Source organism: Xenopus tropicalis, chromosome 2 (genome assembly GCF_000004195.4).
Source record: "Xenopus tropicalis strain Nigerian chromosome 2, UCB_Xtro_10.0, whole genome shotgun sequence".
Lineage (NCBI taxonomy): Eukaryota > Metazoa > Chordata > Amphibia > Anura > Pipidae > Xenopus > Xenopus tropicalis.
The window spans coordinates 173884160-173910261 of record NC_030678.2 but is presented as its reverse complement, the minus strand read 5'-3'; the positions used below and the strand labels follow the sequence as shown (position 1 = coordinate 173910261).

Here is a 26102-nt window from a genome sequence, read left to right as displayed (position 1 = left end):
TTAGGGGGCTGTTCCTGCTGAATTGTGCTTAGTACAGGGGAATCCCTATGTGCCATAGTTTTATGGTATCTCTCTGTACAGGCTATGAGCAAACTTAGGGGGCTGTTCCTGCTGAATTGTGCTAAGTACAGGGGAATCCCTATGTGCCATAGTTTTATGGTATCTCTCTGTACAGGCTATGAGCAAACTTAGGGGGCTGTTCCTGCTGAATTGTGCTTAGTACAGGGGAATCCCTATGTGCCATAGTTTTATGGTATCTCTCTGTACAGGCTATGAGCAAACTTAGGGGGCTGTTCCTGCTGAATTGTGCTTAGTACAGGGGAATCCCTATGTGCCATAGTTTTATGGTATCTCTCTGTACAGGCTATGGGCAAACTTAGGGGGCTGTTCCTGCTGAATTGTGCTTAGTACAGGGGAATCCCTATGTGCCATAGTTTTATGGTATCTCTCTGTACAGGCTATGAGCAAACTTAGGGGGCTGTTCCTGCTGAATTGTGCTTAGTACAGGGGAATCCCTATGTGCCATAGTTTTATGGTATCTCTCTGTACAGGCTATGAGCAAACTTAGGGGGCTGTTCCTGCTGAATTGTGCTTAGTACAGGGGATCCCTATGTGCCATAGTTTTATGGTATCTCTCTGTACAGGCTATGAGCAAACTTAGGGGGCTGTTCCTGCTGAATTGTGCTTAGTACAGGGGAATCCCTATGTGCCATAGTTTTATGGTATCTCTCTGTACAGGCTATGGGCAAACTTAGGGGGCTGTTCCTGCTGAATTGTGCTTAGTACAGGGGAATCCCTATGTGCCATAGTTTTATGGTATCTCTCTGTACAGGCTATGAGCAAACTTAGGGGGCTGTTCCTGCTGAATTGTGCTTAGTACAGGGGAATCCCTATGTGCCATAGTTTTATGGTATCTCTCTGTACAGGCTATGAGCAAACTTAGGGGGCTGTTCCTGCTGAATTGTGCTTAGTACAGGGGAATCCCTATGTGCCATAGTATCACTGCCCTACAGAAGAGAAATAAGACCAGTCAGACACAGGGTTTGATTATTTTATATCTTTAGTTACAAATATTCTAGGAATAAAATTAATAAAAACAATAAATAACAATATGTAGAAATGACAGATAAACACACGGGGCCCCAAAATGCTCCTTGGTCTCCTGGGGCAGTTCTATTTATTAGAGGCTGTGTTACTACAACTCCCAGCATCCTCTGCCCACCAGTCTGGGAGCTGTAGTTTAACAGGCAAACCTGGGGGCTCACAGGTCCCACCTATTACCCCCCTCAGACACATCTATTACCCCCTCAGACACATCTATTACCCCCTCAGACACATCTATTACCCTCTCAGAGACATCTATTACCCCCCTCAGACACATCTATTACCCCCTCAGACACATCTATTACCCCCCTCAGACACATCTATTACCCCTCAGACACATCTATTACCCCCTCAGACACATCTATTACCCCCTCAGACACATCTATTACCCCCCTCAGACACATCTATTACCCCCCTCAGACACATCTATTACCCCCCTCAGACACATCTATTACCCCTCAGACACATCTATTACCCCCTCAGACACATCTATTACCCCCTCAGACACATCTATTACCCCCTCAGACACATCTATTACCCTCTCAGACACATCTATTACCCCCCTCAGACACATCTATTACCCCTCAGACACATCTATTACCCCCTCAGACACATCTATTACCCCCTCAGACACATCTATTACCCCCTCAGACACATCTATTACCCCCCTCAGACACATCTATTACCCCTCAGACACATCTATTACCCCCCTCAGACACATCTATTACCCCCCTCAGACACATCTATTACCCCCTCAGACACATCTATTACCCTCTCAGAGACATCTTTTACCCCCTCAGACACATCTATTACCCCCTCAGACACATCTATTACCCCCTCAGACACATCTATTACCCCCCTCAGACACATCTATTACCCCCTCAGACACATCTATTACCCCCCTCAGACACATCTATTACCCCCTCAGACAGACCATGAGCCCGGGGCCCCTGTGTGACCGCCGCGTATAAATAACAAATTAAAACCTAGGCTCTGCAGTGTGTAATGGTAAAGCTGTCACTGAACTACAACTCCCAGCATCCTCCAACAACCAATGGCAGCTGCGGATCAGAAACAGCAGATTAAATAAAAGGAATCTCTGCCCAATTGTTTCCAGCTTGGCCACGCCCTCATTTAGTGACCCCGGGGTTAGAGTTCAGTGAAGTGAATCTGTGCCCCACAGTTACCCACAATGCACTTCCTAATGCCTCAGGTAAAGGGGAACTGATATCTACATGCACCCAAAGCAGAATGAAAGCCGTAAAGCGATTGGTTAGGCCCCTCCCCATTACAATGAGTAACCCCTGGGGCCCCGCCCTATCAGTGAGTGGCAGCAGGAGCCCATTGGCTGCAGCAGGAAGGGATTCTGGGTAAGGACTGATGTATTAATCCTCCCTGCACTTTTATAAGAGGCGTATTTCCCCTTTAACTGCACACCAGGGGTTTAGTTGTCCCGGGGGGGGGGGGTTTCTAAACATAACTCCCAGGCTGCTGATTGGCTCCCTTCCCACAAAGGCCTGGGGGCCCTGGGTCCCACCCTGCCCGACGTGCGGAACATTCTATCCCTGCCCTCATTCCGCCTGAGGATTAGCAGCACCCAAAACAGCACCCTCTTGTTTACAGGACACAAGGGAACCCGACCTTCAGCGCCGGCCGGGGTCATATTGTGTCAGTAAGGTTGGGGGGGCAGGGGGGGTATTTACTGTGTCTCTGGGGAGTGTATTCCCTGCTACTCCTACCCCTTCCTCTCTAGCTAATCAACAGCAGCGCAGCCTCACTTTACGACACTCAGGATCAGAGCAAGGCATGGGGGGGGGGGGGGGGGAACCAACGGAACTTCTTAAATTAAACAAAGGCAGGAAAATGAAGAAAAATATTGTGAAAATGTCGCTTAAAGCAATAAATTCTGCGCTCAGACGAGACTATGGGGCTTATTCACAATCACAGCCCCCCGATTCAGTCTGTCCCACCCCCTGTTGACACCCATATTGACACAGGGGAACCCTGCAGCTACTGGCGCTACTCCCAGGGTCCCTGCTGCGTCGGTATGGGCAGCACCTAGAGTCCCCGCCGCGTCAGTATGGGCAGCACCCAGAGTCCCCGCCGCGTCAGTATGGGCAGCACCTAGAGTCCCCGCCGCGTCAGTATGGGCAGCACCCAGAGTCCCCGCCGCGTCAGTATGGGCAGCACCCAGAGTCCCCGCCGCGTCAGTATGGGCAGCACCCAGAGTCCCCGCCGCGTCAGTATGGGCAGCACCCAGAGTCCCCGCCGCGTCAGTATGGGCAGCACCCAGAGTCCCCGCCGCGTCAGTATGGGCAGCACCCAGAGTCCCCGCCGCGTCAGTATGGGCAGCACCCAGAGTCCCCGCCGCGTCAGTATGGGCAGCACCCAGAGTCCCCGCCGCGTCAGTATGGGCAGCACCCAGAGTCCCCGCCGCGTCAGTATGGGCAGCACCCAGAGTCCCCGCCGCGTCAGTATGGGCAGCACCCAGAGTCCCCGCCGCGTCAGTATGGGCAGCACCCAGGGTCCCAACTGAGTCAGTATGGGCAGCACCCAGGGTCCCAACTGAGTCAGTATGGGCAGCACCCAGGGTCCCTGCTGCGTCAGTATGGGCAGCACCCAATTCACAATTACAGTGGCTGTTGTACATCAATGGGGCTGCCATATTGCTTTCCCATTGGAACAGTGCCATCTAGTGGCCAAACACAGACTGCCCAGGTGTGCAGGAAGCTAAAGGGATTGCCCGGTGGTAGAGTCTGTTTAAAGGGTAAGTTAAGTACGATATACTAAGCTTAATTCAGACGGTACTCGCTACGCTAATTACGGGGTGGTTATTTAATAATGAACATATTAACCCCCCCCCTGGGAATGTGGCGACACAAATAAACGCTCAAACACGAGTGTATATAGCAGCAGGGTGGTCCCTCTCCCATTGGCTGTAGCCCGGCAGCCCCCTGAGTTTGTGGGGGGGGGGAACTGGAGGCGAGAGATTCCACTGTTTCCTACGGCGCAGTCGCCAGTCTCTCGCCCCCCAGCGCCAGTCAGCTGGTACCCCCCCCCCTGAGAAATGTTACTCCAGTCTCTCACCCCCCGGAGAGAAATAAACCCCAAAAAGCAGCATCCGCCAGCGGCAATGTCCTGGCGTTAATAATGCGCCCGTGTACGAAATGGCTCTGAGATGCGGACAAAGCAGGCGTCTAACTCGGCCTCCCGGGGGGAGCGGCAACGGTGCGGCAACCTGTGCGCTTCTCCAGAAGTCCTCCGGTGACTGGCAGCACAGGAACGCCCTCCTATTGGCTGAGTTCTTGCAGGTGTGTGGGTGTGCGGGCGCAGGGGGAGGAGTCAAATCACATCCTATAGAGAGAGAGAGAGAGTTAGGTGGGGGGGTGACACTCAAGGTGGGTCATGATTTCTACTATGCATATTTATTATAGTGTGTTAGCCAACATCACCGGTCATGTTGCCCATAGCAACAAAAGCAAAGATCAGTACCAGCATATTGGCATTGGGCTGAACTGAGCTCAGGGGTGGGACCTTTATGCTCCTTGGGGGAGGGCTTTAAAGGGGACTCCAAGCACCTTAATGGGAATAATAAACAATACATAGTCCCACAGGCAATGGGGATCCTGGGCTTGAGTGATCAGCCTCCCCGGGACATCCACTGGTTCCAACAGTACCGACCCAATTAGAAACACTTGTTCTAGGGGCGGAGCCTGGGAAAGCACTCACCTCCAGCTTGCTGGTATCTTCCAAACTGCGGTTTTTGCCCCTGATGGTTTTGGACAGCAGCCCGTGTTGCTCACAAGGGGGTTCTGGGATTCTGGGGTCACAGGGGGCTTTCACCTCTAGGGAGCTGGGCTTCTGCTCCGGGATACGGGCCACTCGGAACCTGCAGGAATGGGTCAGTGATAAGTAAATGGGGGAGGGCAAAGAACCCAACCTGTTGCCCTCCAGCTATTGGTACAGGGGTACAAGGCTGGGGGGGAGACACTTACCTGCCCACAGCCAGAATGGTGATCTCCCCTTGCCGGCCCACCTTGCCCGCTGCCTTGGAGGCTTTAGCGGTGGGGGCTACGCTGTTGGGCGCAGATTCCGGGTGCCCCGGGACGTTGGTCCATTTCTTTTGGCTGCAACGGGAGCAGCAGGATCCGGTGGGCAATGCCGGCCCCTGCACCGTGTGGAGATGGTGTTGGTGTTTGCACAGGTGGGGCATCTGGGGCAGGAGGAGCAGCCGGCTGGGATTGGCAGGAATGGGGGTCAGGGCTCTTATGGTATTGATTATACAGTATTAACAGCAATTATAGAACAGATATCAGCGGCAACCCGACCCAACCTGCACCCAACCCAACCCGCACCCAACCTGACCTGCACCAACCCAACCCGCACCCAACCTGACCTGCACCCGACCCGCACTCAACCCGACCCGCACCCAACCCGACCCGCACCCGACCCAACCTGCACCCAACCCGCACCCGACCCAACCCAACCTGCACCCGACCCAACCTGCACCCGACCCAACCTGCACCCGACCCAACCTGCACCCACACCCAACCTGCACCCGACCCGACCTGCACCCAACCCGACCTGCACCCAACCCGCACCCGACCCAACCCAACCCAACCTGCACCCGACCCGCCCCGCACCCAACCTGCACCCGCACCCAACCCTACCTGCACCCAACCCTACCTGCACCCAACCCTACCTGCACCCAACCCTACCTGCACCCAACCCTACCTGCACCCAACCCTACCTGCACCCAACCCTACCTGCACCCAACCCGACCTGCACCCACACCCAACCCGACCTGCACCCAACCCTACCAACACCCAACCTGCACCCACACCGAGGGGATTGCTCCTTACCTGTCAGGGCCCTTGTCAGAGACCGGTGCCGGCTGTTTGCTCTCATATTCCTTCAGCAGCTCCTCCAAGGCAGCGGCATTTTCTGGTTCCAGGAAAGAGACGGGAGGTAAGTGACTGGGAGGTAAGTGACTGGGAGGTAAGTGACTGGGAGGTAAGTGACTGGGAGGTAAGTGACTGGGAGGTAAGTGACTGGCCGGATACATCTGCTAATTGCCCCCCTATGGGAATCCAGGTCTGGGATACAAAATAGCCCCCGGCGCTACCTTCCCGGTACCATTTGTGCAGCTCAGCGGCTGCTTGGGATCCGGCCCAGACTCTCTACTAAAGGTTACAGGTCTCTGCATATTCCCACGGGCAGTGCCCCCCCAGCTCCATACCACGGGCAGTGCCCCCCCAGCTCCATACCCACGGGCAGTGCCCCCCCAGCTCCATACCCACGGGCAGTGCCCCCCCAGCTCCATACCCACGGGCAGTGCCCCCCCAGCTCCATACCCCCGGGCAGTGCCCCCCCAGCTCCATACCCACGGGCAGTGCCCCCCCCAGCTCCATACCCACGGGCAGTGCCCCCCCAGCTCCATACCCACGGGCAGTGCCCCCCAGCTCCATACCCCCGGGCAGTGTGGCACCAAGTACTCCCAGTAACCCCACTTACCCTTCTTTTCAGAGATGAGGCGCACAAGTACCCCGATAGTGTCCTCATTGCCATTCTCCTCCGACAGGCAGGGGTGGTTCAGAGCTGGCAGAGAGACAAAGGGACCCAATGAACAGACAGTTGCGCCCCAGTCATTCTGTGATGTTTTGCCCAAAAGTTTCTTCCGAAAAGGAAGATGAACCCTCAGCCAAAAATGCACAAATAAAGCTTAAAATCTTCAGAATTGGGACCATTAGTTGTGCCAAGCCAATAGTGATGTTTGGGCTGCTAAGCTCGCAATCTAACAGGGGCTTGTGTCGGATACTAAGGAGGCAAATGGAAAAAACCCACAAAGGTGACCCTGCTGGGAAATGACATTCAGGACTCGGATCAATATGTGAGGGGTTTGTGCCTGAGCCGACACAGGAATATTGCCCAGCGGGTGGCGCTACAGTCCCATCATTCCCAGCAATGCTTATTGGGAAATCTAGAAGACGCTGAGACCGGAGGGGATGACAGGGGGCACAAGGCTGAGACCGGAGGGGATGACAGGGGGCACAAGGCTGAGACTGGAGGGGATGACAGGGGGCAGAAGGCTGAGACTGGAGGGGATGACAGGGGGCACAAGGCTGAGACTGGAGGGGATGACAGGGGGCAGAAGGTTGAGTCTGGAGGGGATGACAGGGGGCACAAGGCTGAGTCTAGAGGGGATGACAGGGGGCACAAGGCTGAGACTGGAGGGGATGACAGGGGGCAGAAGGCTGAGACTGGAGGGGATGACAGGGGGCAGAAGGTTGAGTCTGGAGGGGATGACAGGGGGCACAAGGCTGAGACTGGAGGGGATGACAGGGGGCAGAAGGCTGGGTCCGGAGGGGATGACAGGGGGCACAAGGCTGAGACCGGAGGGGATGACAGGGGGCACAAGGCTGAGACCGGAGGGGATGACAGGGGGCACAAGGCTGAGTCTGGAGGGGATGACAGGGGGCACAAGGCTGAGTCTGGAGGGGATGACAGGGGGCACAAGGCTGAGTCTGGAGGGGATGACAGGGGGCACAAGGCTGAGTCTGGAGGGGATGACAGGGGGCACAAGGCTGAGACTGGAGGGGATGACAGGGGGCACAAGGCTGAGTCTGGAGGGGATGACAGGGGGCACAAGGCTGAGACTGGAGGGGATGACAGGGGGCACAAGGCTGAGACTGGAGGGGATGACAGGGGGCACAAGGCTGAATCTGGAGGGGATGACAGGGGGCACAAGGCTGAGTCTGGAGGGGATGACAGGGGGCACAAGGCTGAGTCTGGAGGGGATGACAGGGGGCACAAGGCTGAGTCTGGAGGGGATGACAGGGGGCACAAGGCTGAGTCTGGAGGGGATGACAGGGGGCACAAGGCTGAGTCTGGAGGGGATGACAGGGGGCACAAGGCTGAGTCTGGAGGGGATGACAGGGGGCACAAGGCTGAGTCTGGAGGGGATGACAGGGGGCACAAGGCTGAGTCTGGAGGGGATGACAGGGGGCACAAGGCTGAGTCTGGAGGGGATGACGGGGCACAAGGCTGAGACCGGAGGGGATGACAGGGGGCACAAGGCTGAGTCTGGAGGGGATGACAGGGGGCACAAGGCTGAGTCTGGAGGGGATGACAGGGGGCACAAGGCTGAGTCTGGAGGGGATGACAGGGGGCACAAGGCTGAGTCTGGAGGGGATGACAGGGGGCACAAGGCTGAGACCGGAGGGGATGACAGGGGGCACAAGGCTGAGACCGGAGGGGATGACAGGGGGCACAAGGCTGAGACCGGAGGGGATGACAGGGGGCACAAGGCTGAGACCGGAGGGGATGACAGGGGGCACAAGGCTGAGACCGGAGGGGATGACAGGGGGCAGAAGGCTGATTCTGGAGGGGATGACAGGGAGCACAAGGCTGAGACCGGAGGGGATGACAGGGGGCACAAGGCTGAGACCGGAGGGGATGACAGGGGGCACAAGGCTGAGTCTGGAGGGGATGACAGGGGGCACAAGGCTGAGACTGGAGGGGATGACAGGGAGCACAAGGCTGAGACCGGAGGGGATGACAGGGGGCACAAGGCTGAGACCGGAGGGGATGACAGGGGGCACAAGGCTGAGACCGGAGGGGATGACAGGGGGCACAAGGCTGAGACCGGAGGGGATGACAGGGAGCACAAGGCTGAGTCTGGAGGGGATGACAGGGAGCACAAGGCTGAGTCTGGAGGGGATGACAGGGGGCACAAGGCTGAGTCTGGAGGGGATGACAGGGGGCACAAGGCTGAGACCGGAGGGGATGACAGGGAGCACAAGGCTGAGTCTGGAGGGGATGACAGGGGGCACAAGGCTGAGACCGGAGGGGATGACAGGGGGCACAAGGCTGAGACCGGAGGGGATGACAGGGAGCACAAGGCTGAGTCTGGAGGGGATGACAGGGGGCACAAGGCTGAGACCGGAGGGGATGACAGGGAGCACAAGGCTGAGTCTGGAGGGGATGACAGGGGGCACAAGGCTGAGACCGGAGGGGATGACAGGGGGCACAAGGCTGAGACCGGAGGGGATGACAGGGAGCACAAGGCTGAGTCTGGAGGGGATGACAGGGAGCACAAGGCTGAGTCTGGAGGGGATGACAGGGGGCACAAGGCTGAGTCTGGAGGGGATGACAGGGGGCAGAAGGAGTTCACAGGGGACTGTTAGGAACAGCTTTTAGCAGGGCTGCAAAGGATCTAGTTCAGGATTTTACAGTGCTTGTTGAACTACAACGCCCCCATGAATGCTGGAATACTCCTCCCTCCTACCCCACCCCCCCAATGACTTACCGTTCTTCTCCAGCGGGGGCGCCTGTTCCTCCAGCTCCTTCTGGGAGGTGCAGTGATACCCCTTCTTCTTCAGTATGTTGCACAGGAAGATCCCCATCAGGCCCATCAGGCAGAAGATTGGCACAATGGCCAGCACGGCATACTGGGTATTGGAGTCGCCCCGGGCCCCCGCGCTCGTGGTATTCGCAGGCATCTTGGGGTCCGGTTTATTGGCCACTTCCAGAGTCCTGAGCGCCCGAGAGCGCAGAGAGGTGCGACCTGGGGAGGGCGAGAGACACAATATGGAGAATCTCATTAGGGCAATAAATAATTCCAGTGACGGGGGGGGGGGGGGGCGAGGGCTGAAGGTCACAGTGTCCCACATTAGCCACTGGCCGGGGGGGGGATACATGAAGCTGGGGTTAGAGTGGGATATAGGGGGGCAAATATTCAGATTGGGGGGGGCTTCCATTAATGGAACAATGACTCACTGCAAAGCTGAATGTGCCCTTAAAGGCACAGGGAAACCCAACATGTGACTCAGGGGCATCCTGGTCCATTCATTAAAGCTAAATGTATCCGGCCAATCACAGTCCATGAATCACCTAGAGCAGCAGGGCGGGGGCTGCCCCCCGGGAGCAAATGTAGGAGAAGAATTAACCGTGTCATTGCCAGGAAGGCAGCTTCCTTGTCTTTAACCCCCGCATTGTACAGGGAATGCGGGGGTAATGGAGCCCGGTAAGGCAGTGAAAGGGTTAAAAGTTACCCCAGGAGTTCCCCAGGGGCACAGGGCTCACTAGAGGGGTTAAACGTGATGGATAATGAGGCTTTTTTCACCCTCAGCTGCTATGTTTGTATAGAGAGGAGGCGCTGAATCTCTTACCTTCGCAGCCGGTGGTGTTTATGGGGGCCAACCAGCACGGGAAGCAGGTACTGGCGCTATTGGCCACCGGGGAGAAGTATCTGTGGGGGGAGAGGCAATTGTGTTAGTCAGGCGCGGGGCTGCCATATTGCTTGACCCTCTATGGGCTGCAGAATGATTCCCAGCTGGAACGTCTCTCAGTGCAGAAGGAGTTAAATATTTGGTGTTATTCTCAGAGATACCTACCCCGAGAGGCACCCCCCACACACTGCGTCTGCCTTGGGGGTCCCGGCACTTAGCAGCATCCTCTTGCGCTTGTCACACTGCGTCAGCGGGGTACAGAACGACATCCCCAAGCGGTTTGAGAAGGTTCCTGGGGCGCAACTCTGGCAGCTGACTCCTTCCCCCCTCCCAAATCCGCAGGCCTGTGTAACGGGGAGCAGAGAAACCGGTTGGCTCATAGCAGATACATTATAACTATGGCACATAGGGATTCCCCTGTACTAAGCACAGTTCAGCAGGAACAGCCCCCTAAGTTTGCCCATAGCCTGTACAGAGAGATACCATAAAACTATGGCACATAGGGATTCCCCTGTACTAAGCACAATTCAGCAGGAACAGCCCCCTAAGTTTGCCCATAGCCTGTACAGAGAGATACCATAAAGCTATGGCACATAGGGATTCCCCTGTACTAAGCACAATTCAGCAGGAACAGCCCCCTAAGTTTGCCCATAGCCTGTACAGAGAGATACCATAAAACTATGGCACATAGGGATTCCCCTGTACTAAGCACAATTCAGCAGGAACAGCCCCCTAAGTTTGCTCATAGCCTGTACAGAGAGATACCATAAAGCTATGGCACATAGGGATTCCCCTGTACTAAGCACAATTCAGCAGGAACAGCCCCCTAAGTTTGCCCATAGCCTGTACAGAGAGATACCATAAAGCTATGGCACATAGGGATTCCCCTGTACTAAGCACAATTCAGCAGGAACAGCCCCCTAAGTTTGCTCATAGCCTGTACAGAGAGATACCATAAAACTATGGCACATAGGGATTCCCCTGTACTAAGCACAATTCAGCAGGAACAGCCCCCTAAGTTTGCCCATAGCCTGTACAGAGAGATACCATAAAGCTATGGCACATAGGGATTCCCCTGTACTAAGCACAATTCAGCAGGAACAGCCCCCTAAGTTTGCCCATAGCCTGTACAGAGAGATACCATAAAGCTATGGCACATAGGGATTCCCCTGTACTAAGCACAATTCAGCAGGAACAGCCCCCTAAGTTTGCCCATAGCCTGTACAGAGAGATACCATAAAGCTATGGCACATAGGGATTCCCCTGTACTAAGCACAATTCAGCAGGAACAGCCCCCTATGTTTGCTCATAGCCTGTACAGAGAGATACCATAAAACTATGGCACATAGGGATTCCCCTGTACTAAGCACAATTCAGCAGGAACAGCCCCCTAAGTTTGCCCATAGCCTGTACAGAGAGATACCATAAAGCTATGGCAGGATAGTGAGCCCCTTGCTGACTGACAGGGTTGGTGGGATTGTGCTGCGCCAGTAGTTCAGCTCAGTAGCCTGTGGGGGGCACTTACCCTATCCGGCTCTTTGCCCGGGGGGCACAACACACAGGGGGTACAGTTCCCATTTTCAGAGGTATATTCGGCCTTGCCACATTCCAGCTTCTCTGGCTCCTCCGTCTGGCAAGTTCCACCCCAAATCAGCAGCTGGAAACACAAAAAAACAAAGTTGGCAAATGTGAGACTGAGCCAGTAAGGTGCCCCACACATCTGCCCCGGGGTATCAGGGCATTAATACTCCAGGCACAACCAGTCAGTAAGAAGCAAAGAGGGAGCTCTGGGCCCAAAGTCCAGTCCGTGTACATCACACAGAAGGGTCAGTTACCCTTTAGGTGACAGGCTATACACACAGCACTGCTGCATGGGAAGGCCTGCGATGGATTTAGATAGGAGAATGGGGACACAAACCAGTGAAAGTGCAACAAGATCTGAATCTCTCATGTGACACTATTGTGAAAAAGGGGTTTAATTATGTGATTATGGTTCCAATTTAGGAACAGAACATCAATCTCCAGCCAATAAACTGCAGCACCGTGACTGCACCCAGATGCACCACTTTCTGCAGCATCTTCAGCGCATGATGCACTCCCCTCCCAGGGGCCCCATACCCACCTGTACCCCTACTCCCAGGGGCCCCATACCCACCTGCACCCCTACTCCCAGGGGCCCCATACCCACCTGTACCCCTACTCCCAGGGGCCCCATACCCACCTGTACCCCTACTCCCAGAGGCCCCATACCCACCTGTACCCCTACTCCCAGGGGTCCCATACCCACCTGCACCCCTACTCCCAGGGGCCCCATACCCACCTGTACCCCTACTCCCAGGGGCCCCATACCCACCTGCACCCCTACTCCCAGGGGCCCCATACCCACCTGCACCCCTACTCCCAGGGGCCCCATACCCACCTGCACCCCTACTCCCAGGGGCCCCATACCCACCTGCACCCCTACTCCCAGGGGCCCCATACCCACCTGCACCCCTACTCCCAGGGGCCCCATACCCACCTGCACCCCTACTCCCAGGGGCCCCATACCCACCTGCACCCCTACTCCCAGGTGCCCCATACCCACCTGCACCCCTACTCCCAGGGGCCCCATACCCACCTGTACCCCTACTCCCAGGGGCCCCATACCCACCTGCACCCCCTCTCCCAGGGGCCCCATACCCACCTGCACCCCCTCTACCCCCCCTGCACAGCTGGATTAACCCTTTATCAGACACGGGAAACAAGCAATGGTGGGAGCTGCTCTCTGCCTTGGTTATAAATTTATTAAAATGCAACTCTCTACTCCCCCCCCCCGCTGCATTTACCGGCCCCTCCCCCACTGCATTTAACTCCCCCCCCCCGCTGCATTTACCTGCCCCTCCCCCACTGCATTTAACTCCCCCTTTCCCCGCGGCATTTACCTGCCCCCCCCCCCCACTTCAGTGAATATATATATAATTTGATATATTTGCCCTTTATTTACACAATCACACGGCTCAGGTTCCAGGCTGACGTCAGGCCATTCCCGCAGCGAGCACTTGGGGACAATACAAAGCAGCCGGTGGCAGTATTATGGGATGGCACAGAGTCAGGAAAGTGATGCCACGTCGGGTCTCTGATACAGAGAGAGCTGTGGGCTAAACACCCATGTGATGCCCTGTCCCTAGGGCACTGGAGGCAACATGGCAGCTCCTACACATGGGTATGGGTATAAGGGCAGGCACACAGAATGAGGCATCTAAGTTATTGTTTGTGTTTAGGGGTAAATAGGCACCCATGGTGCTGAGACAGTATCAGCCGCAGTGTAACAGAGGCTGCCAGTAGGTGGCGCCCCCCAGCACATCCCAAGGACGCTCTCCCCTCTGCATGTTAGTGAGGCAGCTGCAGTGACGTCACTGTTGCAGAGGACACAATGGGCAGCGCCTTTACAAGAAGCCCCAGTGATGCGCAGCCATGCCATTGGTCTGCCCCACAACTGCCTCTCCCACTCAGACACCCTAGCGCTGTAAAGGGCAACTATTCCCTGTTCCTTCTGTCACACCCTTCCGGCTCTAGAGCTGCACTACAGCCTCCCATAACCACTGCCTCAGCTGAGGATGCTGGGAAGTCTAAACTAAATGGGTCCTATGATTTGACATTTCTTTACTGCATGCAGAGGCTGCTTTATGGTAGGGCAGTCGCCCAAGGGACCCACCCCCAGAGGGTGAAAATAAAAGTAAATCTTTTCGCTACAAATAGAACTTATATATTATTTTGATGATAATTCCCCTAAAATTAGTTTATTTACCCCCCCGGGACACTCCCGCAGCCCTGCTTATGCCACTAATAGGCCGGGACTTGGTGACATTGAGGTTACGCACCCCTACTAAGTCCCCAGGCCCCGGGGCCCAAATGAACCCAAAACATCAGAACTGAGGGATAAAGGTGACCAGCGAGCAGGGACACAATGGCTCCGGGTCACATGTAGGTGACATTACTGTTGTTACTGTACATACGTTTAAAGCTCAAAGCCCTCCGGCCGGTACTGAGCATGCTGGGAGTGGTAGTTGGTGCAATACCTGACAGCAGAGTTCCTAAGGAGTCACACAATGGGTCAGAGGCAGAACATTTTTGGCCTGTTGTGAGCAGCCGCCATTCATGAGGTGACAGTCAGTGCACAGAGAGAGATCCATAAAGTCAAAAATCACTGGGGGGGTGCCAGAATATCAGGCACCCCCAGGTTATAAGATAAGTGATTACAATCACTGGGGGGGCCGCCAGAATATCAGGCACCCCCAGGTTATAAGGTAAGTGATTACAATCACTGGGGGGGGGGCCGCCAGAATATCAGGCACCCCCAGGTTATAAGGTAAGTGATTACAATCACTGGGGGGGGGGGGCGCCAGAATATCAGGCACCCCCAGGTTATAAGGTAAGTGATTACAATCACTGGGGGGGGGGCGCCAGAATATCAGGCACCCCCAGGTTATAAGGTAAGTGATTACAATCACTGGGGGGGGGGTGCCAGAATATCAGGCACCCCCAGGTTATAAGGTAAGTGATTACTATCACTGGGGGGGGGGGTGCCAGAATATCAGGCACCCCCAGGTTATAAGGTAAGTGATTACAATCACTGGGGGGGGGGGTGCCAGAATATCAGGCACCCCCAGGTTATAAGGTAAGTGATTACTATCACTGGGGGGGGGGTGCCAGAATATCAGGCACCCCCAGGTTATAAGGTAAGTGATTACAATCACTGGGGGGGGGGGGTGCCAGAATATCAGGCACCCCCAGGTTATAAGGTAAGTGATTACAATCACTGGGGGGGGGGGTGCCAGAATATCAGGCACCCCCAGGTTATAAGGTAAGTGATTACTATCACTGGGGGGGTGCCAGAATATCAGGCACCCCCAGGTTATAAGATCAGCGATTACAATCACTGGGGGGGGGGACGCCAGAATATCAGGCACCCCCAGGTTATAAGGTAAGTGATTACAATCACTGGGGGGGGGCCGCCAGAATATCAGGCACCCCCAGGTTATAAGGTAAGTGATTACAATCACTGGGGGGGGGGGGTGCCAGAATATCAGGCACCCCCAGGTTATAAGGTAAGTGATTACAATCACTGGGGGGGGCCGCCAGAATATCAGGCACCCCCAGGTTATAAGGTAAGTGATTACAATCACTGGGGGGGGGGGGTGCCAGAATATCAGGCACCCCCAGGTTATAAGGTAAGTGATTACAATCACTGGGGGTGCCTAATATTTGCCCCCCTTAGTCATTTTACCTTTCCTTCTCTTTTAAACAGGGAGAAGAGAATGTTGAATTTCCAGCCCAGGGGGCAGTGTGGGAGTTAAACAGCCCCCGATTAAAGGGTAACTCCACCCAGGAACCTTCCCATGAGAGAAAATCTAACCCTAAGCAACTTCCCGCTATGCAGTCATTGCACATTCCCAGTGGCTTTATTTATTATTTATTATTTATATATTTATATATTTATATATTTTTAGTTGTGTAAATGAACTACCGAAAGCCTGAACTGAACTGCCGGCTCCGACTCCAGAAACTCTGTAGCAGAAGCCGGCTGGTTAACTGACCTGGAGAAACACTGACTATTGCTACATTGTTTCAAGAGTCAGAACCAGAGCAAAAAAAAAAAATAATAATACTTTTTTCCATTTATATACACCCCGTGATTTAAGTGACTCTTCTTGCCATATTGTGCCAGCAGGAAAGTCCTGTGATGACTCCTCCCCCATCACCGGCGGCACAATGTAACCCTGTCCCTGCAGAGCTCACACTCAGCCCACGCTCAATGGTGTCACTACTACTGGTTGCACTAACCACGCGGCACCACGAGCCCTGAATCACTGCTTTATGGAGCGTCATGACTCGGAACTGCCAGAGTCAGCAGATCCTACGGAGTCCTGTTCTTTATAGGGAGGGAAATTTCCCAAGAATTTGTGCCCTGGGATAATAAAGATTCTGAGCTACTGAGTCGCACACTTATATGGGAGCCGAGATGAGTGTTTATAGAAGTGACCGTGCAATACTCAGGGTTAATAAGCCGTACAGTTAAAGGGGTAGTTCACCTTTAAATAAACTTGTTGCAGACATTGATATTCTGAGACAATTAGCAATTGGGACACTGATTAATTAGGGACACTGACAGTTAATAATGGACACTGACAGTTAATAAAGAACACTGACGGTTAATAAGGGACACTTGACAGTTAGTAGGTGACACTAACGGTTAATAGGGGACACTGGTGGTTAGTAAGGGACACTGGTGGTTAGTAAGGGACACTAAAGGTTAATAAGGGACACTGGCGGCTAGTAAGGGACACTGGCGGCTAGTAAGGGACACTGACGGCTAGTAAGGGACACTGGCGGCTAGTAAGGGACACTGGCGGCTAGTAAGGGACACTGGCGGCTAGTAAGGGACACTGGTGGTTAATAAGGGACACTGGCGGTTAATAAGGGACACTGGTGGTTAATAAGGGACACTGGCGGTTAATAAGGGACACTGGTGGTTAATAAGGGACATTGGCGGTTAATAAGGGACACTGGTGGTTAATAAGGGACACTGGTGGTTAATAAGGGACACTGGCGGTTAATAAGGGACACTGGTGGTTAATAAGGGACATTGGCGGTTAATAAGGGACACTGGTGGTTAATAAGGGACACTGGTGGTTAATAAGGGACACTGGCGGTTAATAAGGGATACTGGTGGTTAATAAGGGACACTGGCGGTTAATAAGGGACACTGGTGGTTAATAAGGGACATTGGCGGTTAATAAGGGACACTGGTGGTTAATAAGGGACACTGGTGGTTAATAAGGGACACTGGCGGTTAATAAGGGATACTGGCGGTTAATAAGGGATACTGGCGGTTAATAAGGGACACTGGCGGTTAATAAGGGACACTGGCGGTTAATAAGGGATACTGGTGGTTAATAAGGGACACTGGTGGTTAATAAGGGACACTGGTGGTTAATAAGGGACACTGGCGGTTAATAAGGGACACTGGCGGTTAATAAGGGACACTGGTGGTTAATTAGGGACACTAATGGTTAATTAGGGACACTAATGGTTAATAAGGGATACTCACAGTTAATATGCCGGCCAATAAGAGATGACGCACACTTGCCTCCATAGTACAGACCGGTGCTTCTGGGTAACTGCCTGTAAGAGCAACAACAAACAGGCGTTAGAATCAGCCCCGGTAACATCACTCCCCCTGCTCTGCCCCTTACGCCCCGGCCGGGTCACGGCGTATTTATACAGAGCGTTGCACCCAATCATTGTAATAAAACAAGGTGGTGTTCCCTGTATTATTATTATTATTATCCTTACAAATACAAAGCAATAGAGAATAGGAGAGGGCATTACTCATGCACCCAAGTATTATGTGTTTTATTATATAAATAATGATTGGGAGTCACACAGTTCCCTGTGATGTGCAGTATAATAGAGATTTGTGCTGTCCCATTGGTCCAGCAGGAACGCACAGACCTTTCTCTGTATTTATGTATATGGCTGGGAGCTGCCATATTGTTTGCACAGAGGCGTGGCTAATGTTGTGCACCAGAAATTCGTTCCCAGTACATATTACATACGTACAGTGGCTTGCAAAATATTCGGCCCCCTTGAACTTTTCCACATTTTGTCACATTACAGCCACAAACATGAATCAATTTTATTGGAATTCCACGTGAAAGACCAATACAAAGTGGGGTACACGTGAGAAGTGGAAGGAAAATCATACATGATTCCAAACATTTTTTACAAATAAATAAGTGCAAAGTGGGGTGTGCGTAATTATTCAGCCCCCTTTGGTCTGAGTGCAGTCAGTTGCCCATAGACATTGCCTGATGAGTGCTAATGACTAAATAGAGTGCCCCTGTGTGTAATCTAATGTCAGTACAAATACAGCTGCTCTGTGACGGCCTCAGAGGTTGCTAAGGGAATATTGGGAGCAACAACACCATGAAGTCCAAAGAACCCACCAGACAGGTCAGGGATAAAGTTATTGAGAAATATAAAGCAGGCTTAGGCTACAAAAAGATTTCCAAAGCCTTGAACCTCCCACGGAGCCCTGTTCCACCGATCATTCAGAAATGGAAGGAGTAAGGCACAACTGTAACCCTACCCAGGCACGGCCCCCCCTAAACTCACAGGCCGAACAAGCGCTGATCAGAAATGCAGCCAAGAGGCCCATGGTGACTCTGGGGGAGCTGCAGAGATCTACAGCTCAGGGGGGGGATCTGTCCATAGGCAACTATTAGTCGGGCACTGCACAAAGTTGGCCTTTATGGAAGAGTGGCAAGAAGAAAGCCATTGTTAACAGAAAACCATAAGAAGTCCCGTTTGCAGTTTGCCACAAGCCATGTGGGGGGGGCAGCAAACATGTGGGAGAAGGGGCTCTGGTCAGATGAGACCAAAATGGAACTTTTTGGCCAAAATGCAAAACGCTATGTGTGGCGGAAAACTAACACTGCCCATCACTCTGAACCCACCATCCCCACTGTCACATATGGGGGGGCAGCATCATGCTCTGGGGGGGCTTCTCTTCAGCAGGGACAGGGAAGCTGCTCAGAGTTGATGGGAAGATGGATGGAGCCAAATACAGGGCAATCTTGGAAGAAAACCTCTTGGAGTCTGCAAAAGACTTGAGACTGGGGCGGAGGTTCCCCTTCCAGCAGGACAACGACCCTAAACATAAAGCCAGGGCAACAATGGGTTAAACCCAAACATATCCATGTGTTAGACTGGCCCAGTCACAGTCCAGATCTAAATCCAATGGAGAATCTGTGGCAAGATCTGAAAACTGCTGTTCCCAAAGGCTGACCATCTAATCTGACTGAGCTGGAGCTGTTTTGCAAAGAAGAATGGGCAAGGATTTCAGTCTGTAGATGGGCAAAGCGGGTAGAGACATACCCTAAAGCCTGGCAGCTGGAATTGCAGCAAAAGGGGGTTCTACAAAGTATTGACTCAGGGGGCTGAATAATTACGCACACCCCACTTTGCACTTATTTATTTGTAAAAAATGTTTGGAATCATGTATGATTTTCCTTCCACTTCTCACGTGTACCCCACTTTGTATTGGTCTTTCACGTGGAATTCCAATAAAATTGATTCATGTTTGTGGCTGTAATGTGACAAAATGTGGAAAAGTTCAAGGGGGCCGAATACTTTTGCAAGCCACTGTAAGTACAGTGTTCCTGGCTGCATATAAACCAGTGCAGTCTGCAGCACACGTGTATTTGACATGGCGGGAAGGGATGAGTTGGGAACAAGGTACCATCTCTGGGCAGTAGGACAAAGCAGACAAGCCGACGCGTTTCTTCCTTACCCCCCCCCACCTGCCTAGAATCCGGGATCTCCCGTATGTGCTGTTCCTGCTCGACGTTTCTCTTTGTTCATTTAATTACACATAATGGAAAAAACCAATTCAATCAACCCAATCACAAGGCGGCTGCATAAAGCTCAATTAGATACTGAGGGAAAATTATCCCTTCCAAAATCTTATTAATTACAGGACTCGTTGGCTCTTGAGATGAAAGAATTATAAACCAGAGAGACAGGGATCATTAACATGAGGAATGGGATCCCTTCAGGCTAATTGATTACCCCCCCCCCCAGCCAATCAGTGAAGGGAGGGGCACAATTAGCATCAGAGGGCAGGGGGCATGATAATGACATTTACCTGTATTTGAATGGAGAGCAGGAGAGGGTGGGGTTGTCTTGGGGGGGGGATTAGATTTTACAGTCAATCATGATTTTGTATTGGAATTGATGAAAGGTATTGCATGGTAACGCCACAGAGGCTGGAGAGAAGAAAGTGTTTAGCACAAACAAAATGGCAGCCTCCCTTGTGAATCCCTGAGGTAAATCCAAGATGGCTGCTGAAGGCTTCCTATGGCAAAGCACAGCTGTGGAACTAAAGGTGATATTTATAAATTGTATCCTTATCCTTGGTGCTGCCTGCTAACCTGACTCGTATAGCTGAAGAGGAGAGTCGTAGGCATATTTGATCCCCCCCAGCACAGTATGGAGGAGGGACATGATCGTCCTGTTCTACACTGACTAAAGGTCCCCATACACTATAAGATCCGCTCGCTTGGCGACATGTCTTCACCCGATATCCCCACCTACGGGTGGGCGATATCGGGTAGCAAGTGGCCTTAAAAAAAAAAATAATCCGGATTACATTTGTGGCCATGGGGCAGTTGGTTCGGGGACCGTATCAACGAGCCGATGTGGTCCCCGACCCGACTGGATTTTCTAACCAGGCCAGATATCGGTCGGCCAGGCCGCTCGTTTCTTCCCATACATGGGCCGATTAGCTGGCGAATCGCTCCAAGGGACCCATATCGGCAGCTACTATCGGCCCGTGTATGGGGGCCTTTACACAGGGGCAGGGACACATTTATTCAGTGTAGCAGTGAAACATGAACAACAAGCAGACTTTCTACATTTTGTGTGGCCTGATTTTAGTCAGTCAGTGTGTAGCCAAGTTGTCTATTGGTCACACAGGCCTTCAGTCTGCCGCCATACATGGGCCAATAGGCTGCAAGGTTAGACCCTCGCCTGGGGCGGCACAAATCCAAGACCAAAACTATTAAACATAAATTTCCATATTTTTAACTGGAAATGTAGCTCTTCTCGTGCAGAGGCCACAATTGCCCTGTCAGTACTTTGGATTTGCCCCCCTTATTGGGGGCAGAACAGCCCTATTGGGTTTATTTCATGGTTAAATGATTCCCTTTTCTCTGTAATAATAAAACAGTACCTGTACTTGATCCCAACTAAGATATAATTACCCCTTATTGGGGCAGAACAGCCCTATTGGGTTTATTTAATGGTTAAATGATTCCCTTTTCTCTGTAATAATAAAAAAGTACCTGTACTTGATCCCAACTAAGATATAATTACCCCTTATTGGGGCAGAACAGCCCTATTGGGTTTATTTAATGGTTAAATGATTCCCTTTTCTCTGTAATAATAAAACAGTACCTGTACTTGATCCCAACTAAGATATAATTACCCCTTATTGGGGCAGAACAGCCCTATTGGGTTTATTCAATATTTATATGATTTTTAGCAGACTTAAGTTATGGAGATCTAAATTACAGAAAGATCCCTTATCTGGAAAACCCCAGGTCCCGTGCATTCTGGATAACAGGTCCCCTACCTGTACATGGGTAGGAAATGTCTACCCCCAGCCCCCAGGCCTTGGCTTGTGTGTTACCGACATTGCCGGTGAAATACTGGCCAGGTCCATATTTATTTTACAAGCGTCCTACTGCTGCAAATAAGAATTCCGTCAGCCATTTTCCCCCAGGATGCCGAGTGCCAGCCCCACACACACAGACTGTGCCGCCCGGAGGGGCCGGTGCCAAATCAGCTGGAGACTTGGCAGGACGGCGCTCGTACTCGGAGCACAATCAGACCCGGCGGGGGCACCTTCAGTGACGGCAGCCAGAGCGAGAGTTAAAATTAGCAGTCGGTTCTGACTCCGGCTCTATATATAGAGACAATGTTAGTATTTGTGCTGTCTCATCACCTGTAAGAGAGCGAGTTGGGACAAAGCCCTGACTCACCTGGGAAGGCGAAACTCGGATCTCTAATTTCCGGCCGCGTTGGCGTTTCTCTAGCGGCACATGTGCCAGGGAAATTACTGCCTCTACTGCTTCTTGCCACCCTTATAGGGTAACGTAAGGCTGAGTGGCAAAAGGAGTTTTATCTGCTTAGCAGAGCTATTTAGTTCAGTAAAACCAATCAAATAATTTGGCCTCTGGGGGGCGCTGTTTCATAGTTACATAGGGTTGAAAAAAGACCAGAGTCCATCAAGTTCAACCCATCCAAGTAAACCCAGCACACCTAACCCACACCTACCAATCTATACACTCACATACATAAACTATATATACAAACACTAATACTAACTGTAGGTATTAGTTTCAGTGCGATTATGTCATTTAACTTTAGCAGAATAAGCAATATGGCAGCATCCACTTACAGTATGTTACTATACTAGGGGGGAATTTGGGGAGTTTTCTAAAACTTTATGGAAGAATCAAAGTAAAGCCTACGTATGAATAAGTGTATATTTGCCCTTTAAACACATTAAAGAAACCCCAAATAAATAAATATTAACCGCAAAAGAAACCCAAATAAACACCCGCTGCCAGCTGCCCGAGACTGCGCACAAGACATTAGATTTTGAGGGTAACTTGTTATTTAGGGATTTTAAGTTCTTGGTATTTTTGGTACAGAACAATCCAGAACCCATTATAACAATTATCACTGTTCCGTTACAGCGTGTTCCTGATGTCACAGGGAATGGATTATAAGAAGAGATAAATAAGGAAAGGGTTAGGGGTGCTGCAGGTTTGTGGGTGCAACGCAGCCCCGGCCCAATCCGCGTTGGGAACAGACTGAGGAAAGGAAATCCCTTTGTTGCACATAATGTAAACAATGAGGGAGCAGGAACCTTGAGTCTGGGCCGGGCCCTATACCTGGGCACAAGGGTGCCGCGTTCCTCTGGGGGCAGTAACGTTGTTATGGGGAGGGGCAAGGGGAAAGTGACAGAGCAGCTTGGACCTTCCCACGGCAGCGGGCGGAAATCCATTCCCGCTTAGTACAGTCTGGATGAGCGGCATTCCCAAATGTTCTACAGTCTGTGTCAGGGGGGCTTCCTGTTGCCTTCCCAGTGTTTTGTAGGAAGTACGGACAGAACTCAGAGGGGAAATCTATAAATATATCTCATAGGTCTCCCGCGTATGGACCGTATCACTACTGCACTCTCGGGGTCTGAGTTCCATCCAAACAGGAAAGGCAAGGAGTTTGTATGTTGTCTGCGTGGGAAAGATCGCATTCAAAGATGGGGACAGTAGGGCAAGATGGAGACAGTAGGGCAAGATGGAGACAGTAGGACAAGATGGAGACAGTAGGACAAGATGGAGACAGTAGGGCAAGATGGAGACAGTAGGGCAAGATGGAGACAGTAGGGCAAGATGGAGACAGTAGGACAAGATGGAGACAGTAGGACAAGATGGAGACAGTAGGGCAAGATGGAGACAGTAGGGCAAGATGGAGACAGTAGGACAAGATGGAGACAGTAGGGCAAGATGGAGACAGTAGGGCAAGATGGAGACAGTAGGGCAAGATGGAGACAGTAGGGCAAGATGGAGACAGTAGGACAAGATGGAGACAGTAGGGCAAGATGGAGACAGTAGGACAAGATGGAGACAGTAGGGCACGATGGAGACAGTAGGACAAAATGGAAACAGTAGGACAAGATGGAAACAGTAGGACAAGATGGAGACAGTAGGGCAAGATGGAGACAGTAGGACAAGATGGAGACAGTAGGGCAAGATGGAGACAGCAGGGCAAGATGGGGACAGTGTACAGCAAGATGGGGACAGTAGGACAAGATGGGGACAGTAGGACAAGATGGGGACAGTAGGGCAAGATGGGGACAGTAGGGCAAGATGGGGACAGTAGGGCAAGAAGGAGACAGTAGGGCAAGATGGAGACAGTAGGGCAAGATGGAGACAGTAGGACAAGATGGAGACAGTAGGGCACGATGGAGACAGTAGGACAAAATGGAAACAGTAGGACAAGATGGAAACAGTAGGACAAGATGGAGACAGTAGGGCAAGATGGAGACAGTAGGACAAGATGGAGACAGTAGGGCAAGATGGAGACAGCAGGGCAAGATGGGGACAGTGTACAGCAAGATGGGGACAGTAGGACAAGATGGGGACAGTAGGACAAGATGGGGACAGTAGGGCAAGATGGGGACAGTAGGGCAAGATGGGGACAGTAGGGCAAGAAGGAGACAGTAGGGCAAGATGGAGACAGTAGGGCAAGATGGGGACAGTAGGGCAAGATGGGGACAGTAGGGCAAGATGGAGACAGTAGGGCAAGATGGGGACAGTAGAGCAAGATGGGCACAGTAGGGCAAGATGGGGACAGTAGGGCAAGATGGAGACAGCAGGGCAAGATGGAGACAGCAGGGCAAGATGGAGACAGCAGGGTAAGATGGAGACAGCAGGGCAAGATGGAGACAGTAGGGCAAGATGGGGACAGTAGGGCAAGATGGGGACAGTAGAGCAAGATGGGGACAGTAGGGCAAGATGGGGACAGTAGAGCAAGATGGAGACAGTAGGGCAAGATGGGGACAGTAGGGCAAGATGGAGACAGTAGGACAAGATGGAGACAGTAGGGCAAGATGGAGACAGTAGGACAAGATGGAGACAGTAGGACAAGATGGAGACAGTAGGGCAAGATGGAGACAGTAGGGCAAGATGGAGACAGTAGGGCAAGATGGAGACAGTAGGACAAGATGGAGACAGTAGGACAAGATGGAGACAGTAGGGCAAGATGGAGACAGTAGGGCAAGATGGAGACAGTAGGACAAGATGGAGACAGTAGGACAAGATGGAGACAGTAGGGCAAGATGGAGACAGTAGGGCAAGATGGAGACAGTAGGACAAGATGGAGACAGTAGGGCAAGATGGAGACAGTAGGACAAGATGGAGACAGTAGGGCACGATGGAGACAGTAGGACAAAATGGAAACAGTAGGACAAGATGGAAACAGTAGGACAAGATGGAGACAGTAGGGCAAGATGGAGACAGTAGGACAAGATGGAGACAGTAGGGCAAGATGGAGACAGCAGGGCAAGATGGGGACAGTGTACAGCAAGATGGGGACAGTAGGACAAGATGGGGACAGTAGGGCAAGATGGGGACAGTAGGGCAAGATGGGGACAGTAGGGCAAGAAGGAGACAGTAGGGCAAGATGGAGACAGTAGGGCAAGATGGAGACAGTAGGACAAGATGGAGACAGTAGGGCACGATGGAGACAGTAGGACAAAATGGAAACAGTAGGACAAGATGGAAACAGTAGGACAAGATGGAGACAGTAGGGCAAGATGGAGACAGTAGGACAAGATGGAGACAGTAGGGCAAGATGGAGACAGCAGGGCAAGATGGGGACAGTGTACAGCAAGATGGGGACAGTAGGACAAGATGGGGACAGTAGGACAAGATGGGGACAGTAGGGCAAGATGGGGACAGTAGGGCAAGATGGGGACAGTAGGGCAAGAAGGAGACAGTAGGGCAAGATGGAGACAGTAGGGCAAGATGGGGACAGTAGGGCAAGATGGGGACAGTAGGGCAAGATGGAGACAGTAGGGCAAGATGGGGACAGTAGAGCAAGATGGGCACAGTAGGGCAAGATGGGGACAGCAGGGCAAGATGGAGACAGCAGGGCAAGATGGAGACAGCAGGGCAAGATGGAGACAGCAGGGTAAGATGGAGACAGCAGGGTAAGATGGAGACAGCAGGGCAAGATGGAGACAGTAGGGCAAGATGGAGACAGTAGGGCAAGATGGGGACAGTAGGACAAGATGGAGACAGTAGGGCAAGGTGAAGACAGCAGTACAAGATGGAGACAGTAGGGCAAGATGAAGACAGCAGTACAAGATGGAGACAGTAGGGCAAGATGGAGACAGTAGGGCAAGATGGAGACAGTAGGGCAAGATGGAGACAGTAGGGCAAAAAGGAGACAGTAGGGCAAGATGGAGACAGTAGGGCAAGATGGAGACAGTAGGACAAGATGGAGACAGTAGGACAAGATGGAGACAGCAGGGCAAGATGGAGACAGTAGGGCAAGATGGAGACAGCAGGGCAAGATGGAGACAGCAGGGTAAGATGGAGACAGCAGGGTAAGATGGAGACAGCAGGGCAAGATGGAGACAGTAGGGCAAGATGG

General features: G+C 52.3%; 1 protein-coding gene across 1 annotated transcript; it reads right to left on the bottom strand.

Annotated features, from left to right (window-relative positions):
- Positions 1-1037: 1037 nt before the first annotated feature.
- LOC101732513 (tumor necrosis factor receptor superfamily member 19L-like) lies at positions 1038-19733 on the bottom strand. The gene is made up of 11 exons (XM_031897375.1): positions 19618-19733; positions 17425-17498; positions 11860-11991; positions 10500-10678; positions 10275-10354; positions 9413-9670; positions 6619-6702; positions 5967-6048; positions 5100-5369; positions 4834-4993; positions 1038-4458 (listed from the first exon to the last, which is right to left on the bottom strand). The coding sequence occupies exons 2-11, from the start codon at positions 17467-17469 to the stop codon at positions 4447-4449; spliced, it is 1302 nt and encodes a 433-aa protein (XP_031753235.1). The 5' UTR covers positions 17470-17498; positions 19618-19733; the 3' UTR covers positions 1038-4446.
- Positions 19734-26102: the final 6369 nt, after the last annotated feature.

Excerpts from the sequence above, each read along its gene's own strand:
- LOC101732513 (XM_031897375.1), bottom strand. The coding sequence starts at position 17,469 with ATGGAGGCAAGTGTGCGTCATCTCTTATTGGCCGGCATATTAACT. Across the intron at positions 10,679-11,859 it reads CGGGCAAAGAGCCGGATAGG|GCCTGCGGATTTGGGAGGGG; the intron begins GTAAGTGCCCCC and ends CCCGTTACACAG. Across the intron at positions 6,703-9,412 it reads GCCCCCGCTGGAGAAGAACG|CTCTGAACCACCCCTGCCTG; the intron begins GTAAGTCATTGG and ends TCTCTCTGCCAG.